The 18297-nt window shown below is 45.9% G+C and overlaps 1 protein-coding gene across 3 annotated transcripts in view; it reads right to left on the reverse strand.

The window, feature by feature from the left end:
- The window catches only part of eif3s6ip (eukaryotic translation initiation factor 3, subunit 6 interacting protein), a 41739-nt gene that overhangs the window by 21679 nt on the left and 1763 nt on the right, over positions 1 to 18297 (reverse strand). Inside the window, exons 1-4 of one of the 3 annotated variants that reach the window (XM_067974588.1) lie at positions 15614 to 15771; positions 7669 to 7722; positions 3208 to 3250; positions 1458 to 1668 (exon numbers count right to left, since the gene is read on the reverse strand). In XM_067974588.1, coding sequence (XP_067830689.1) covers positions 1458 to 1668; positions 3208 to 3250; positions 7669 to 7722; positions 15614 to 15646 — 341 coding nt within the window. In that variant the 5' untranslated portion in view covers positions 15647 to 15771. Of the gene's footprint in view, positions 1 to 1457; positions 1669 to 3207; positions 3251 to 7668; positions 7723 to 15613; positions 15772 to 18297 lie in introns of those variants that run through there. The other 2 variants (XM_067974587.1, XM_067974589.1) reach the window with 2 other exon arrangements.

An 18297-nucleotide genomic window follows, 5' to 3' on the forward strand; every position in this document is an offset into this window, starting at 1 on the left:
ATGTGACCAGATAATCTGTTTTAGTGATCTTGGTTGAGGGATAAATATTGGCCAAAAGGACCAGGGAGAACTCCCCTGCTCTTCTTCGCAATAGTGCCGTGGGATCTTTTACATCCACCCGGGGGGCAGACAGGATGTCGGTTTAATACCTCACCTGAAAGACGGCACATCCAACAGTGCAGCACTCTCTCAGTACTGCCTTGGAGAGTTAGCCTAGATTTTGTGGTCCAGTCCATGGAGTGGGACTTGAACCCACAACCTTCAGACTCAGGAGCAAGAGTGTTACCCACTGAGCCACAGCTGACACCAGCTGAAACTGTTTCAGTAATTTTTCACACCACAACCAAATAATTTTTACACCACTGACACGATGTCCAGGAAAAGATGGAGCATCGTATTGGTTATACTAAGGGGTTCCTTAGGTGACAGACTTTTTTTTTTTAAAAAGTTGTTTTGTCTTCCCAATTTTCTCTCCTCCTCTCCTGAACATGCTGACGCTTAATGGGGTATGGTTCCAAGAGTACCAGGTAACCTTCTGGCTGCTTTCCCCCAGAGGTCAGTCTTCATGTACGTGCTTGGTCAATAAAGTGTTGGCAGGCTATTTGACAGTTCAGGACATCAGTACCGTACCTGATCCTGTCCTCAGCTGACACATGCACACTTTCCAGCAAAGGTAATGTAGCCAAGTTTGAAAATAGGCAAGATGCAGAGGGGTTAGAATGCGATGTATTAAATATGTTCAAACATTTGCGGTAAATATTGTTTTGTCCCAATTTGGGTATTTTTCAGAATTTATTTGGCAGGAAAAAAGGTCACTTGAGGTGTAGAATAAGCTCAGGGGGACATATCGCTGCCTCCTCCTGATGGCTTGGAGTCAAATAGACCAGGAAGATCCCATGTTTGACTTTAAATGTACGCTGTGTTAATTGATCTCAGAATACTATAGGGGTGTTACAATTAGCTGCAGCACCTTGGGGCTAAAGGGAGGAAGAGTCAACCAGGTTCCTGGTCACCACACAAAGAACCTGCTGACAAGTGCAAGGATGTGGACATGGGGAAAGAGGACAAGATTGGCTCAGACTCTTCCAGTTGAATACTGAGCCAACACTCACCCATCAAGACTGACATGTAACAGCCACTTGGGCAAGGTACTAGAGGTTGTGCCATGTGAAATTCTAGCCCAGTAAGGGAGGCAACAACTTCAGGAAAGGAGAAGGAAAACAATGGAAGAAACCAGGAAAAAAGGGTCTTGTTTTTTGCTCACGGTTAATGACGTTCCCTCCCACAAAACATGACCAAAAGTAACAATGGGCAGAAAACCAGACACTGCTTTTTTTTAAAAATAAAAAATGAAGCCCAGCATAAAAGCAGTTTCACAAACATTATATGTGCTGCAAAGTTATGTCCTGCATTTACTGACACGCAAACATATACAATGTATATTTTATCATCAGTACCTGTTTTCGTAGATATCCTGAATCTCATAAAGTTTCTGTTCAATCACATCACTGGACACACGGTTAGACTGTAACTCATAGACCTTCTGCTCAATCAGGTCGCTAACAGTTTTATGGAAGTATTGGATGAAATTTTTGATGACTTCTGGGATCACATGATATGTTTGCTGCTCATACTGCCGCTCGTAAGCAAGGTCCTGCTTGGGATCACCTGAGAATGTAGGGAAGGACTTTTAAAATCATAGAGTCATAGAATGATGCAGCACAGAAGGAGGCCATTCGGCCTGTCGAGCCCGTGCCGGCTCTCTGCAAGAGCAATCCAGTTAGTCCCACATCCCCGTAGCCCTGGAGATCTTTTCCCCTTCAAGTCCTTATCCAATTCCCTTTAGAAAGCCACGATTGAATCTTATTCTACCACCCTTTCATGCAGCGCATTCCAGATCATAACCACTCGCTGCTTAAAAAAGTTTTTCCTCATGTCGCCTTTGTTTCTTTTGTCAATCACTTTAAATCCGTGTACCTCAAATACTTATATTCCCTTCCTAATGTTCTTTCCGTCCTCCCCCATCCTAAAAGGTGCTGAGGTACAATGGTACATCTACCCTCCCGTACTTCATCCAAATGGGCTATTTTCTGCTGGTCACATATTGGAGCCTAATCTCGTCCTCACCAGATGCCCATGCTTGGTCACGAGTAAGATCTTGGCTGAATTTTCCTCTCTCCACCCTTAGTGCTGAAGCTAATTGTAATGATCCCAAGACACACCAGATATCAAACCTAGGATTTTCTATATTACTTGGTACCATGCCAGGTGGTGCACTCACCTACTGAGCCAGATGAACGTTCTGCTAACCAACCCCCATCATCCTCTTAGACCGTTGACAATGCCACTCCAAGACAGCCAGCAGAAGCAATGGCCTCGATTTTAACCCCACCTCGGCCAGCGAGAATGTTGTGTGAGCAGTCGCTCTGATCCAGCCTGGCCACATCTCACCTCCGCTGACTTTCAAGTCGGCCGAGGCTCCCGCCACAGGCAGGCAGGTGGGGGGGTCGGCCTGCTTTAAATTAAAAAGTCGCTTGCTGATTTCGTCATCAGTGCCACAACGTGATTTTAACATGGAGTCAGGCGGCGGCCCGCACTGAGAGCTGAGCCACGGCAGGAAGTGCCAACAGATAGGAAGAGGCCATAGTAAGTTGCGTAAAGTGACCTTGGAGAGAACTCCTCGTGGGCCAGGAGGAGTAGGAGCGTTCCCCACCCCAGGCTCCGCAAGGGATCCTTGGGCCTCCCAGCCCCAGGCTCCCCCCAACTGCGGCTGCTACTTCCCCTCCGCCCGCACCCCCCACCCTGATCGCCTCCAGACCCCTCACCCCACTGACTGCCAGGGACCGTTCCCACAGGCCGCCTGCCACCAAATTCCTGCTGCTGCTGGCCAGTTAGTGAATCTGGCTGGGGTTAGGCAGGACTCCTGGAACATTTAGACAAATGAGGCCCGGCCGTTAAGATCCATCGCCCGCTTTGGGGCTCATGCGCATCGTACAACCTCCCCCCCCCCCCCCCCCTCCAAAATCAAAATCGGGACCAATGTGACTGACTCACGGACAACTCACCCACTCTAAGAGGTTTGGCTGTGCTCAGCTCCTCTCTACAGCTCAAACAGACAACCACTGATGGCTACAGACACGCACAATGGTATGTCCCCAATTTCAAAGCAAGCATGCTAAAAAAAGAAATTTAACTTGAAGGTTTTACCGGTGTGAAGGTCATAATCAGCATTGTAGGCATACGGGTCGTACTGTGGAAAAGAAAAAGAGTGAAAACAACTTCGTAACAATGATGCGTACAATTGCTGCAAATGCGCAAGATTCATGAATGGGCAGGGTAAATTACAATAGGTGCATTTATTTTTCAGGCAACACAATCATGCGCAGAGCAAAAATAGAGTTATGTAAAAATAATCCATCCCACGACCATTTCTTAACCTATAAAATATTAAGTGACATAATGGACTCCACAATGCAGCTGTACAAGACAGAATTGTGCGCCAAATCCCCCGGGCAGTGAAATTTAAAAATTAGATAGAATTTACAGCACAGATGCAGGCCATTCAGCCCAACTGGTCTGTGCCATATTTATGCTCCACACGAGCCTCCTCCCACCCTACCTTTCTATTCCTTTCTCCCTCATTTAGCTTCCCCTTAAATGCATCTATGCTATTCACCCCAACTACTCCTTATCCAATGAGAGGGTTGGACACCCAGGCCACTCTTATACCTCCCCCAGCATAATAATTACAGCGTTGCAAGCCTGGAAACAGGTCTCCAGGTACAGGAGGCAAAGGAAGTATTTCTGGTCCTTCAATGCAAGTAGACTATATAGATGAGCAGGTTATTCATCATTTAGAATTAGAGTTGGAGGAAGGAAAATTAGATGAAAACGAAAATACACGCTCAGATGTCAGAATATGCTAAATTGGTCTCAGTGTACAGTTAAAAAAATTTAGTAGACATTGTATGATGTGCCAATCCAGTGGGTTCAAAATATATTATAACCCATCCTTATGTAAGGGGTAGAGTTGGATGGGTTCCTGCTATGTGGATCAAGGATGTCAGCTGTTCCCCGAACCTTGCATTTATATAGCAGCTTTACCACAATAAATCTCCCAAAGCATTTAAAACGAGAGAAAATAAAACTAACACCAATCATTCGTAAAGAAAAAGAAGGCGTTTCCTACATTACAACAGTGACTACACTTCAAAAGTACCTGATTGGATGTAAAGCGCTTTGGGATGTCCTCAGGTTGTGAAAGGCGCTATATAAATGCAAGTCTCTCTATTTACCTGAAACGTTAACTTTGTTGTGGGAAAATCACCACTCGGAGTCAGACTTAAAGATTCAACATGCAGTTTATTGGACAAAGTACTTTGGGAGAAGAACTGGACGCTCCGCAGCGCACGCAGCCACCTTCTCAACTTCAAAATGGTTGTCACGCTTTTTATACCTTTCAAATACAGACTTTCAGCAGCTATTACATTATTAGTCTTGATTAGTTTACACATTAGCCAATTAAGCCCGCACAGCAACCACGGACCTCCAATCACATTAAAACAACCGTTATCACCTTAAGACAGTATGGTCTTTGTCTATTCAGTCTGGTTTTGTAGTTTTTAATCAGCTCGTTGTGAAATGTCTTTTGTATTCCCAGGCTGTAAGTCAGTTTTCTGAATACACAGACTCAGCATTTTTAAATGTCTTTTCCCACAGTCACAGAATCCATTTTGTTTAGTGGAGTCCATTTTGTTAGTATTCATATGTTATGTTTAAGCTTTTAATTAGGGTTAGTCTGGTCTGCACAAAGCGCATTTCAGTGTGGTCTTGGGGCAATGACCGCAGCCATGCACACAATAGTCACTTCATCTTTGCCTTTAACCCAACAGCCCAAATTTTACCCTAACAACTTGAAAGTTCTCTCCACCGAATTGTTGAGTATTTGCAGCATTTTCTGTTTAAATACATTAACCATTTTTTCTACCAATGCATAATATTTTGCACTTTTTTTTTTACACTGAATTTCATCTGCTACAAACCTGACCCTTGGAAATCCTATCTGGCTCCTTCTGTAGTTTCTTGGCTGCTTTATCAAACTCAAGTTACTCCCCCCATATCCCAAGTCTAGTGTCATCGGCAAATCTGATCAGCTTTCAGTTTTTGAAAAGAAAACACCACCATTTTTATAAAAACTTACAGCAAAACAGGTCACTGAATCACATATTTGGAAAACAAAGATGACAAACAGACACCATCAGGATCACATTACAGCCAAGAAATTGGTTTTGTGCCAGAAACCGGTGTGAAGCGGGCGACATGCCTGGAACGCACACCCGAAGCTCACTCGAAATTGGGGCCTCATTTCCATAAAACTGGCAAGCTGCGGACACCAATTGGCCACCCGGTTGGGACCTTCGCAAAATCAGCCAGTGGTGGAGCCCGGGATGGCAGTGGGATGCAGTACTGTTGTGGAGCCCGGGCGGGCCGGTGGAGGTGGTAATCCACATTTAAAGGTCATTAAAAATAAAATTACTTAACTTTTTGCCGCCGGTGCCCAGGTCCATTCCAGGACGGCTGGCTAGACCACAATACATCTAGAAAGACCGCAGCACATGCTGAATGAGAGATAGGTCCTAAAACAGGAGACAAGCCCCTGATCAGCGCATTCGAGGGACCTAACGCACGTTTCAGGCGGGCGCCCGAGGCACTTGGGAATCACCAGCTTCCAATTTGTGTGTGGGGGGGGGGGGGAAATCAGGGGTGACGCTGGCCAATTTCTCCTCCTATTGGTCCCTTACCTTTAGAACGTAAAAAATAGGAGGAGTAGGCCATACGGCCCCTCGAGCCTGCTCCGCCGTACAAGATCATAGCTGATCTTCGACCTCAACTCCACTTTCCCGCCCGATCCCCATATCCCTTCATTCCCCTAGAGTCCAAAAGTCTATCGATCTCAACCTTGAATATATTCAACGACTCGGCATCCACAACCCTCTGGGGTAGAGAAATCCAAAGATTCACAACCATCTGAGTGAAGAAATTCCTCCTCGTCTCAGTCCTAAATGGCCGATCCCTTATGCTGAGACTATGTCCCCTAGTTCTAGACTCTCCAGCCAGGGGAAACAGCCTCACAGCATCTACCCTGTCAAGCCCTCGCAGACTCTTATGTTTCAATGAGATCACCTCTCATTCTTCTAAACTCCAGTTAGTGTAGGCCCATTCTACTCAATCTCTCCTCATAGGACAACCCTCTCATCCCAGGAATTAATCTAGCGAACCATCGTTGCACCCCCTTAAAGGCAAGTATATCCTTCCTTAGGTAAGGAGAGCAAAACTGTACACAGTACTCCAGGTGAGGTCTCGCTAAAGTCCTGTACAATTGCAGCAAGACATTCCTTACTCTTGTATTCCAACCCCCTTCCAATAAAGGCCAACATACTATTTGCCTTCCTAATTGCTTGCTGTACCTGCATGTTAACTTTCTGTGTTTCATGTACAAGGACACCCAAATCCCTCTGAACACTAACATTTAATAGTTTCTCACCATTTAAAAAATGTTCTGTTTTTCTATTCTTCCTACCAAAAAGTGAATAACCTCACATTTCCCCACATTATACTCTATCTGCCATCTTCTTGCCCACTCACTTAACCTGTCTATAACCCTTTGCAAACTGTGTCCTCCTCACAGCTTACTTTCCCACCTAGCTTTGTAATGACAGCAAACTTGGATACATTACACTCGATCCCTTCATCTAAATCATTAATATAGATTGTAAATAGCTGAGGCCCAAGCACTGATCCTTGCAGCACCCCACTAGTTACAACCTGCCAACCTGAAAATGACCCATTTATTCCTACTCTGTTTTCTGTCCGTTAACCAATCCTCCAACCATGATAATATGTTACCCCAATCCCATGAGCCTTTATCTTGTGTAAGAACTTTATATGTGACATCTTACTGAATATCCAAATAGACTACATCCACTGGTTCCCCTTTATCTACCCTGCTAGTTACATCCTCAAAAAGCTCCAATAGATTTGTCAAACACTACTTCCCTTTCATAAAACCATGTTGATTATGCCTAATCATATTATGGTTTTCAGTGCACTATAACAGTGCCCTATGACCACTTCCTTAATAATGACTAGAATACTTATGCAATTGTGACAGTCTTCTCAGAAATATGAAATTATTTTCTGGCCAGTCATATCGGATTCAAGTCGGATTGTTAAAAAAACTTTCTAACGTGGCATGAGGTGGGGTGGGGTGGGGGGAGTAATGGTCCTCAGTAACATGATATTATCCAATGAGGATATGATGGTGGCGAGTGATCTGTGAAACCTACGAGGGCATGCATGTGCGTATTGCACAAGGAGCAGTGCATGCATGAGAGCGCGTGTGCGTGCGCGCTGCTCGCACAAGGAGCTGCGCCTGGGCGTGTGCGTGCGCCGCCCAGGGAGGTGTGTGCAGTGTGCTTGCACGTGTCAGGCACAGAGAGCAGTGGTCCTCAATGCCACCGGTTTATTCAATGAGGATATAATGGTGACACATAAGACCCGGGAAAAAAAAGCTTATTTGTGATGTGAAACTTACCATGACAAATAGTTATTAATAAAACCTTAGAGAATAACACAGAAATGACTGAATAATAAAATTAAAGATCTTACTTTGCTATTCGTGTTCGCTTCCCCTTTAGAATGTGTATTGTCATCTTTTGCAGTCTGCAATGCAAGATAACTATCAGTGCACACAAAAATATGGCATTACAATTACATCATGGTTTACTGCAGCGCACTGTGGGGCTGAAACTCACCGCTTCTTCTATCCATCGAGAAAGAGAAAAGAGACCCCCGTGCCCCCAGTAAGTACGTGTACCGTGTGGTGCATGAACCATACAAACCAGAAAGGCCTCTAGTTTCACCTTGGTCTGTGATGAGTTACGCTGTCTTAGCCAAGTTGACAGTGGAGCCACTACATTTAGCTTTAGCGTCTACAACAACTTGCATTTATATAAAAGGTTCACTAATGTCCTTTAGGGAAGGAAACCTGCCATCCTTACCCGGTCTGACCTATATGTGACTCCAGACCCACAGCAATGTGGTTGATTCTTAATCGCCCTCTGAAATGGCCTAGCAAGCCACTCAGTTGTAAAATCTCGCTAAAAGAAGTCATAATAAGAATAAAACCGGACAGACCACCCGGCATCGGACCACTAGGCACCGAACACGACAAAGGCAAACCAAGCCCAGTCGACCCTGCAAAGTCCTCCTCACTAACATCTGGGGACTTGTGCCAAAATTGGGAGAGCTGTCCCACAGACTAGTCAAGCAACAGCCTGACATAGCCACACTCACAGAATCATACGTTTCAGCCAACGTCCCAGACTCTTCCATTCCCATCCCTTGGTATGTCCTGTCCCACCGGTTGGACAGACAAACCAGAGGTGGCGGTACAGTGGCGGTCAGGAGGGAGTGGCCCTGGGAGTCCTCAACATTGACTCTGGACCCCATAAAATCTCATGGCATCAGGTCAAACATGGGCAAGGAAACCTCCTGCTGATTACCACCTACCGTCCTCCCTCAGCTGATGAATCAGTCCTCCTCCATGTTGAACACCACTAGGAGGAAGCACTGAGGGTAACAAGGGCACAAAATGTACTCTGGGTGGGGGACTTCAATGTCCATCACCAAGAATGGCTCGGTAGCACCACTACTGACCGAGCTGGCAGAGTCCTGAAGGAGATAGCTGCCAGACCAGGCCTGCGGCAGGTGGTGAGCGAACCAACACGAGGGAAAAACCTACTTGACCTCGTCCTCACCAATCTACCTGTCGCAAATGCACCTGTCCATGACAGTATTGGTAGGAGTGACCACCGCACAGTCCTAGTGGAGACGAAGTCCCATCTTCGCACTGAGGATACCATCCAACGTGTTGTGTGGCACTATCACCATGCTAAATGGGATAGATTCAGAACAGATCTAGCAGCTCAAAACTGGGCATCCATGAGGCGCTGTGGGCCAGCAGCAGAATTGTATTCCAGCACAATCTGTAACCTCATGGCCTGGCATATTCCTCACTCCACCATTACCAACAAGTCAAGGGATCAACCCTGGTTCAATGAGGAGTGTAGAAGAGCATGCCAGGAGCAGCACCAGGCGTACCTAAAAATGAGGTGCCAACCTGGTGAAGCCACAACTCAGGACTACATGCATGCTAAACAGCGGAAGCAACATGCTATAGACAGAGCTAAGCGATTCCACAACCAACGGATCAGATCAAAGCTCTGCAGTCCTGCCACATCCAGTCGTGAATGGTGGTGGACAATTAAACAACTAACAGGAGGAGGAGGCTCTGCAAACATCCCCATCCTCAATGATGGCGGAGTCCAGCATGTGAGTGCAAAAGACAAGGCTGAAGCCAGAAGTGCCGAGTGGATGATCCATATCGGCCTCCTCCCGATATCCCCACCATCACAGCAGCCACTGTTCAGCCAATTCGATTCACTCCACGTGATATCAAGAAAACGCTGAATGCAATGGATACAGCAAAGGCTATGGGCCCAGACAACATCCCGGCTGTAGAACTGAAGACTTGTGCTCCAGAACTAGCTGCGCCTCTAGCCAAGCTGTTCCAGTACAGCTACAACACTGGCATCTAACCGACAATGTGGAAAATTGCCCAGGTATGTCCTGTCCACAAAAAGCAGGATAAATCCAATCCGGCCAATTACCGTCCCATCAGTCTACTCTCAATCATCAGCAAAGTAATGGAAGGTGTCGTTGACAGTGCTATCAAGTGGCATTTACTCACCAATAACCTGCTCACCGATGCTCAGTTTGGGTTCCGCCAAGACCACTTGGCTCCAGACCTCATTACAGCCTTGGTCCAAACATGGACGAAAGAGCTGAATTCCAGAGGTGAGGTGAGAGTGACTGCCCTTGACATCAAGGCAGCATTTGACTGAGTGTGGCACCAAGGAGCCCTAGTAAAATTGAAGTCAATGGGAATCAGGGGGAAAACTCTCCAGTGGCTGGAGTCATACCTAGCACAAAGGAAGATGGTAGTGGTTGTTGGAGGCCAATCATCTCAACCCAAGGACATTGCTGCAGGAGTTCCTCAGGGCAGTGTCCTAAGCCCAACCATCTTCAGCTGCTTCATCAATGACCTTCTCTCCATCATAAGGTCAGAAATGGGGATGTTCGCTGATGATTGCAAAGTGTTCAGTTCCATTCGCAAACCCTCAGATAACGAAGCAGTCCGAGCCCGCATGCAGCAAGACCTGGACAACATCCAGGCTTGGGCTGATAAGTGGCAAGTAACATTCGCGCCAGACAAGTACCAGGCAATGACCATCTCCAACAAGAGAGTCTAACCACCTCCCCTTGACATTCAACGGCATTACCATCGCCAAATCCCCCACCATCAACATCCTGGGGGTCACCATTGATCAGAAACTTAACTGGACCAGCCATATGAATACTGTGGCTGCAAGAGCAGATCAGAGGCTGGGTATTCTGCAGCGAGTGACTCACCTCCTGACTCCCCAAAGCCTTTCTACCAACTATAAGGCACAAGTCAGGAGTGTGATGGAATACTCTCCACTTGCCTGGATGAGTGCAGCTCCAACAACACTCAAGAAGCTCGACACCATCCAGGACAAAGCAGCCCGCTTGATTGGCACCTCATCCACCACCCTAAACATTCACTCCCTTCACCACCGCGCACTGTGGCTGCAGTGTGTACGATCCACAAAATCCACTGCAGCAACTCGCCAAGGCTTCTTCAACAGCACCTCCCAAACCCGCGACCTTTACCACCTAGAAGGACAAGAGCAGCAGGCACATGGGAAAAACACCACCTGCACGTTCCCCTCCAAGTCACACACCATCCCGACTTGGAAATATATCGCCGTTTCTTCATCGTCGCTGGGTCAAAATCCTGGAACTCCCTTCCTAACAGCACTGTGGGAGAACCTTCACCACACAGACTGCAGCGGTTCAAGAAGGCGGCTCACCACCACCTTCTCAAGGGCAATTAGGGATGGGCAATAAATGCTGGCCTCGCCAGGGACGCCCACATCCCATGAACGAATAAAAAAAACGCCTTTAACGTAGCAAAACGTCCCAAAGTGCTTCATAGGAGTGTAATGTCAAACAAAATTTGACACTGAGCCACATAAAGATTTGTTTGCTTCCAATTTCCACTCTTCCCTCACTTTCACATGGTCCATCTCTGATTCTTCCCTTCCTCGACTTCTCGATCTCCATTTCAGGGGATAGGCTGTCAACCAATATCTACTATAAGCGCACTGATTCCCACAGCTACCTTGATTACACTTCCTCCCACCTCGCTTCCTGTAAGGACTCTATTCCCTTCTCCCAATTTCTCCGTCGCATCTGTTCTGACAATGCCACCTTCCACACCAGTGCTTCCGCTATGTCTTCCTTTTTCTTCAACCGAGGATTCCCCTCCACTGTAGTTGACAGGGCCCTCGACCGTGTCCGTCCAATTTCCCGCACTTCTGCCCTCATCCCTTCCCCACCCTCTTAGAACCATGATAGGGTCCCCCTTGTCCTCACCTTACACCCCACCAGCCTCCATATTCAACAAGTCATCCTCCGCCATTTTCACCACCTCCAGCGTGATGCCACCACCAAACACATCTTCCCCTCCCCTCTCCTTTCAGCATTCCAAAGGGACCGCTCCCTCGGCGACACCCTGGTCCACTTTTCCATCACGCCCAACACCCACTCTTCTTCCCACTGCACCTGCCCGTGCAAGCGCAGGAGATGCAATACCTGCCCTTTCACCTCCTCCCTTCCCACCGTCCAGGGCCCCAAACGCTGCTTCCAGGTGAAACAGTGATTTACTTGTACTTCTTTCAATTTAGTATACAGTATTCGCTGCCCACATCGGGGAGACCAAACGCAAATTGGGCGATTGCTTTGCTGAACACCTCCGCTCAGTCCACAAGCGTGACCTGGCTCTGTACTTGCTTAAAAAGTTTAATCTTCAACTTCTTCCAGTTCTGACGAAAGGTCATCGACCTGAAATGTTAACTCTGTTTCTTTCTCCACAGATCCTGCTTGACTTGCTGAGTATTTCCAGCATTTTCTGTTTTTATTTCAGACTTCCCAGCATCCGCAGTTTTTTGATTTTGATAAAGAAATATTAGGACAGGTGACCAAAAGCACGGTCAAAGAGGTAGGTTTTAAGGAGCGCCTTAAAAAGGAGAGGGAGGTGTAGAGAGGCAGAGAGATTTAGGGAAAGAATTCCAGAGCTTAGGGCCTAGGCAGCTGAAGTCACCGCTATCAACAGTGGAGCGAAGGAAATCGGGGATGTGCAAGAGGCCAGACGTAGTAAGGGTACAAAAAGCATCTGGTGGCACCCTGCTGAAAAGTGTACGTCAGACAACCACAGGATTTGGCTCAGCTACAATGGTCCCCAGAACGAAGTAGCCCCATTGTCTCGGCTCACGCATGAAGAATGATCACTAAGGCAAGATACTGGAGGGCTGACGGTGACTCTGGAATCATACTCCAGCACTGGCATTATCAGGAAAGGATTAAAAAAAACACTGCAGCTTCAGCCAAAAGAAAGGCCTCCAACAACAGCAGTCATACACGATGCTCTCCCTCCTGCTTGGTGTCTATTATTGCGACTGCTTCAAATGCAGTTTAAACTTGAAAAGATTCTCAAGTTACATAGAATGTACGGCACAGAAACAGGCCATTTGGCCCAACTCGTCCATGCCAGTGTTTATGCTCCACATGAGCCTCCTCCCACCCCTCTTTATCTAACCCTATCAGTATACCCTTCTATTCTTTTCTCCCTCATGCGTTTATCTAGCTTCCCCTTAAATGCATCTATGCTATTCGCCTCAACCATTCCACGTGGTAGTGAGTTCCACATTCTAACCACTCTCCTCAATTCCCTATGAATTTATTAGTGACTATCTTATATTAATGGCCCCTAGTTCTGGTCTCCCCCACGAGTGGAAACATCTACTTTACGTCTGCCCTATCAAACCCTTCCATAATCTTAAAGACCTCTATCAGGTCACCTCTCAGCCTTCTCTTTTCTAGAGAAAACAGCCCCAGCCTGTTCAATCCTTCCTGATGGGTATAACCTCTCAGTTCTGGTATCATCCTTGTAAATCTTTTTTGTACTTTCTCCAGTGCCTCTATATCCTTTTTATAACAGAGGCCAGAACTGTTCACAGTACTCCAAGTGTGGTCTAACCAAGATCCTATACAGATTTAACATAACTTCTCTGCTTTTTAATTCTATCCCTCTGGAAATGAACCCCAATGCTTTGTTTGCTTTTTTAAAAAATGGCCTTATTAATTTGCATCACTACTTTTAATGATTTGTGTATCTGTACCCCAAGGTCCCTTTGCTCCTCTACCCCATCTAGACTCTTATTTTCCAAGGAGTATGTGGCCTCCTTATTCTTCTTACCAAAATGCACCACCTCACACTTATCTATATTGAAATTCATTTGCCAATTACACGCCCATTCTGCAAGTTTATTAATGTCTTCTTGTATTTTGTCGCAGTCCTCCTCAGTATTAACTATACCCCCCAATTTGGTGTCATCCACAAATTTCGAACTTGTACTCCTGATTCCTGAAGTCCAAATTGTTTATGTAAACAGTGGCCCCAGCACTGATCCCTGTGGAACACACTTCCCATCTTTTGTCAATCTGAGTAACTGCCTTTAACCCCTACTCTCTGATTTCTGTTTTGTAGCCAGCATGCTAGCCATTCTGCTACTTGTCCCCTGACTCCACATGCTCTGGCCTTAGTCATGAGTCTATTATGTGGTACATTATCAAAGGCCTTTTGAAAATCCAAATATATTACATCTACTATTGCCTATTCTTTATTACTTCTAAGTTAATTTCTGTCCTCTGTCATCTGCATAATTCCAGTCAATCCATAAAGTAGATGATATAGTATGGAACAGTTATTGGTTATTGTGTTTCATATGGGACTGAGACACATCTCTATTTTTGCCAAACAGTAAATTTAATTCTCCTGGACAAATGTACCACTTGCACCACAAATTAAACCCATCAAATGTTTGCCTTTAAAATTATAAAGGGGTTTGATAAAGTGGATGTGGAGGTACTGTTTTCACTTGTGGCTGAGTCCACAACAAGCAGGCATAAATATAAGATTGCTACTAACAGATCAAATAAAGAATTTAAGGAATTTCTTTAGAGTGGTGAGAATGCAGCATTTACTGCCACATGGAGTGGTTGAAGCAGATAGCATTGAGGCATTTAAAGGGAAGCTCAATCCATACATGAGGGAGAAGGGAATAGAGGGATACAGGACGGGATGAGGCTCATGCGGAGTATAACCACCGGCATAGACCAGTTAGGAGGAATGGCCCATTTCTGTGCTGTAGATTCAATATAATTCTATGCCTAGGTATGGCCAGAGAAAACTCCCACACAGACAAGAATCACTTTTTGCTTAAAATATCCTCAGTTACAATCCAGATCTCAAAATCTCAAAGCACATCTCTGCCAAAGATACCATAATCCTGCATCAAAGACAAGTAGTACCATTTATACTTACACATAAGACAACCCAAATATAGGACAACCCCGGTCCAAAATTCAACCCAAAACTAAATTAAAATCCATGACTTCTAGCCACAAAAATTCTCATTCTTATGCCAACTGATGGCCCAGAAATAACTTTCTCTCACTTCAACCACCATATTCCTGCTCTGCTCCACCAGTGCTGTGATATTTAAATGGCAACGTTAACTCTCCTCTCCCTGTATCTATCCTGCTCAGCTACCAGATTTAAGTTGGAAGTGGGTGCCTAAAGTAAAGTCAAGAGTCAGGAGGGAAAAATGTCATTTAAGTACGAGAACTCTGGACTAGCAGAGCAAAGTTGCAGTTAATAGGAATGGGCTGCGAGGAGCTGCAGCTGATCTTCACTCCCACACATCTATGATGTTCTCATGAGTATCAGCTACACTTAGTTGACAGCACTGTAGCCTCTGGGATCAGAAGGTTGTGGCTTCAAACCGCATACTCAGTCTAGCTTGACACTCCAGTGTATTACTGGTGGGGTGATGTATTATCAGAGGTGCCATCCCTTTGGGTGAGACAATCAGCAGAAGTCGCACTTATTTGTTATGGTGGTTTCGGTGGATGTTAAAATATCAAGGCACTTTTTTTCCCTCTAAGAGAACCAGGGAGTTCTCCCCCAATATTCCCTCCTCAACCCATAAACAGATTGGTAAATGTCATTTCCACACCACCTGAGGAAGGGGGGAAGCCTCCGAAAGCTTGTGGGATTAAAAATAAAATTGTTGGACTATAACTTGGTGTTGTAAAATTGTTTACAATCATAAACAGATTGACTGGGCTTTCAACTTATTGCTATTTGTGGGATGTTGCTGCTGCAGAATGGTTGCCACTTTTGACCCTATAACAATCGTTAAGTAATTCCCTATTGTTTTATTGATTATCTGAGGCAGGTCCGGCTCCTGGGCCTCGGGCCTCAGGCACCATGCGGGAGGCCGAGAAGCTTTAAAAAAAATAACCAAAGCAGCAGAAACAAACCCGGCTCTCGCTACATAGTCACCTCCGATTCATATTCCTCCGTAAAAGCCGACATCTCCGCGCCGCTACTTTTCTTTTCCTCTTTTTGTTTTTAAAATTGAATTTTCCCGGAGAGACACGCGATCGAAACCCCGCCGGCCTCTGGCGCCCTCAAAAACAGGTTCCCCCGTGCGGCTCAAGCTCCAAACTTCAGTTCCGCTGCACTTGGTAAGTGAAGTCCCTCCAACCCACAATGGAAGGTAGTCTTCCTTTTTCTCGAATAACCCATAAGGGGATACTGGGTTGCCCCAGTGTCACCAACCGAAAACCAATCAAAAGTGCCCCCCTTTTAAAGGGGCACAACTAATAGTAAAGAACTTATCCATGAAACTTAAATAGCTCCTATTCTATTATCCACTGTGCATAAGAACATAAGAAATAGGAGCAGGAGTAGGTCATACGGCCCCTCGAGCCTGCTTCGCCATTCAATCAGATCATGGCTGATCTTCCATCTCAACTCTACTTTCCCGCCCGATCCCCATATCCCTTGATTACCCTAGAGTCCAAAAATCTATCGATCTCAGCCTTGAATATACTCAACGACTGAGCATCCACAGCCCTCTGGGGTAGAGAATTCCAAAGATTCACAACCCTCTGAGTGAAGAAATTCCTCCTCATCTCAGTCTTAAATGGATGACCCCTTATCCTGCGACTATGCCCTTTAATTCTGCGCTCTCCATCCAGGGGAAACAATCTCTCAGCCTCTACCCTGTCAAGCCCCCTCAGAATCTTTTATGTTTCAATGAGATCACCTCTCATTCTTCTAAACCACAGAGAGTATAGACCCATTCTACTCAATCTCTCCTCATAGGACAACCCTCTCATCCCAGGAATTAATCTAGTCCATGTCCATTTCAGTCCATGCGGTGCCCTCCGGTCGCGGAAGGCCTCAAGCGAATGGAATGTAGTCTTAATGTGAATTTAAATAATGTTTTAAAAAATTAAACTATTTCTTTGCACTCCCTATTATACTTTTTGGATATTTAGTCTTCCTTTTATTCTTACCTCTCAGGTGCACGTAAAAGATCCCATGGCACTATTTCTAAGAAGAGCAGGGGAGTTCTCCCCAGTGTCCTGGCCAATATTTATCCCTCAACCAACATCACTAAAAATGTGGTCATTCTCACATTGTTGTTTGTGGGACTTTGTTGTGTGCAAAATTTGCTGCCGTGTTTCTTACATTACAACAGTGACTACACTTAAAAAGTACTTTGTTGGCTGTAAACAGCAACTTGCTTTTATGTAGTGCCTTTAACGCAGTAAAACGTCCCACCCAGCTGGACAACGGAGGAGAGGCGTGGAGGAGGATGGTGTGGTCAACCATGTCAAAGGCTGCAGACAGGTCGAGAAAGATGAAGAGGGATAATTTACCAACGTCACAGTCATGTAGGATATCATTTGTGACTTTGATAAGGGCCGTTTCGGTGCCTTGACAGGGGCAGAAACCTGACTGGAGGGATTCAAACATGGCGTTGCGGCAAAGATGGCCACGGATTTGAGAGGCGACAACACGTTCAAGGAATTGGGAGAGGAAAGGGAGTTTGGAGATGGGGTAGTAGTTTGCAAGGACAGTGGGGTAAAGCGCTTTGGGACATCCTGAGGTTGTGAAAGGTGCGATATAAATGCAAGTCTTTTTTCTTCCAAATTTCCAAAGACAGCACCAAGATATTGCAATTTGAAGCAAAATCTTCAAATTGCATAATTAAATATATTTGATCTATTATTTTGAAATACAAATCAGTCATTATATTTATTTTTTGATACATCTTTGGATTCTTATGTGATATTTCTCTTGGGCCACACGTGTAAAAGAAAAGAAATTGCATTTATATTGGGGGTCTTTCATGTCCTCAGGAGGCAACGGGTCAGTTGCTGGGTTGACCTGGCGTGGAGGGTTTTCAGAGTCAATGCGAGGTTGCAGAGGCTGCTCAATGTGGAGCCCTCACTTCCCCATCAGAAAGGGGGACGGTGCTGTTCTGTTTATCCACTTCAATGGGGTTTTTACACGTCCTGCTGATAGTGTGTTACTGCCTCATGCCAGGTTCATAACGGCTGCCACAAATTGGTGCCATGCGGTTCTCTATGGAGTGGGGCCTGCCGTGACAGACTGGCCACAGCCCTCACAGCTCCTTCGTTCAGCCGCTTGTCCATTTGGCATAGCCAATGACTTGCTGCAATTGGTGAGGCAATGCATAACTTTCGCCCGTCCTCAGCCTCGTCACACCATCATCCCCGCAAACGTGCGTGCATTTAACAGTCCCAGCTGTATCATTGCTCTCTGGCCCATTGTCCCCAAGCTGTGCCACACCAGCTGCCAAGGTCATATTTACGCCTACACTGCCAGTCTGGCCGAGCACTTAACACGCCAGCAGCTTCTGATGATCTCACTACATTCATGTTCAAACTTATTCCTCTGCAGGGTGCACAGATGCCAAGCATTATAGGTCCCCAGGACATTGCACCTGCTAAACGTGGCAGTGCCATGGTAACCCAAGTCCTCAGGACTTCTTGACCTCCACAGGGTTTGCAAACTCAGTCAAGCATATGAATGTGCACCTGTCCGTCAACTTCGCTAACCTGTCTGTGCCTCTCTACAATCTGTTACGGTCCTGAATCCTACAAGCCAGCCAACTTCCCTGGCAACCTATTAAATCTCCTCATACGCAA

This window comes from Heptranchias perlo, chromosome 40 (assembly GCF_035084215.1).
Source record: "Heptranchias perlo isolate sHepPer1 chromosome 40, sHepPer1.hap1, whole genome shotgun sequence".
NCBI classification, from domain to species: Eukaryota; Metazoa; Chordata; class Chondrichthyes; order Hexanchiformes; family Hexanchidae; genus Heptranchias; species Heptranchias perlo.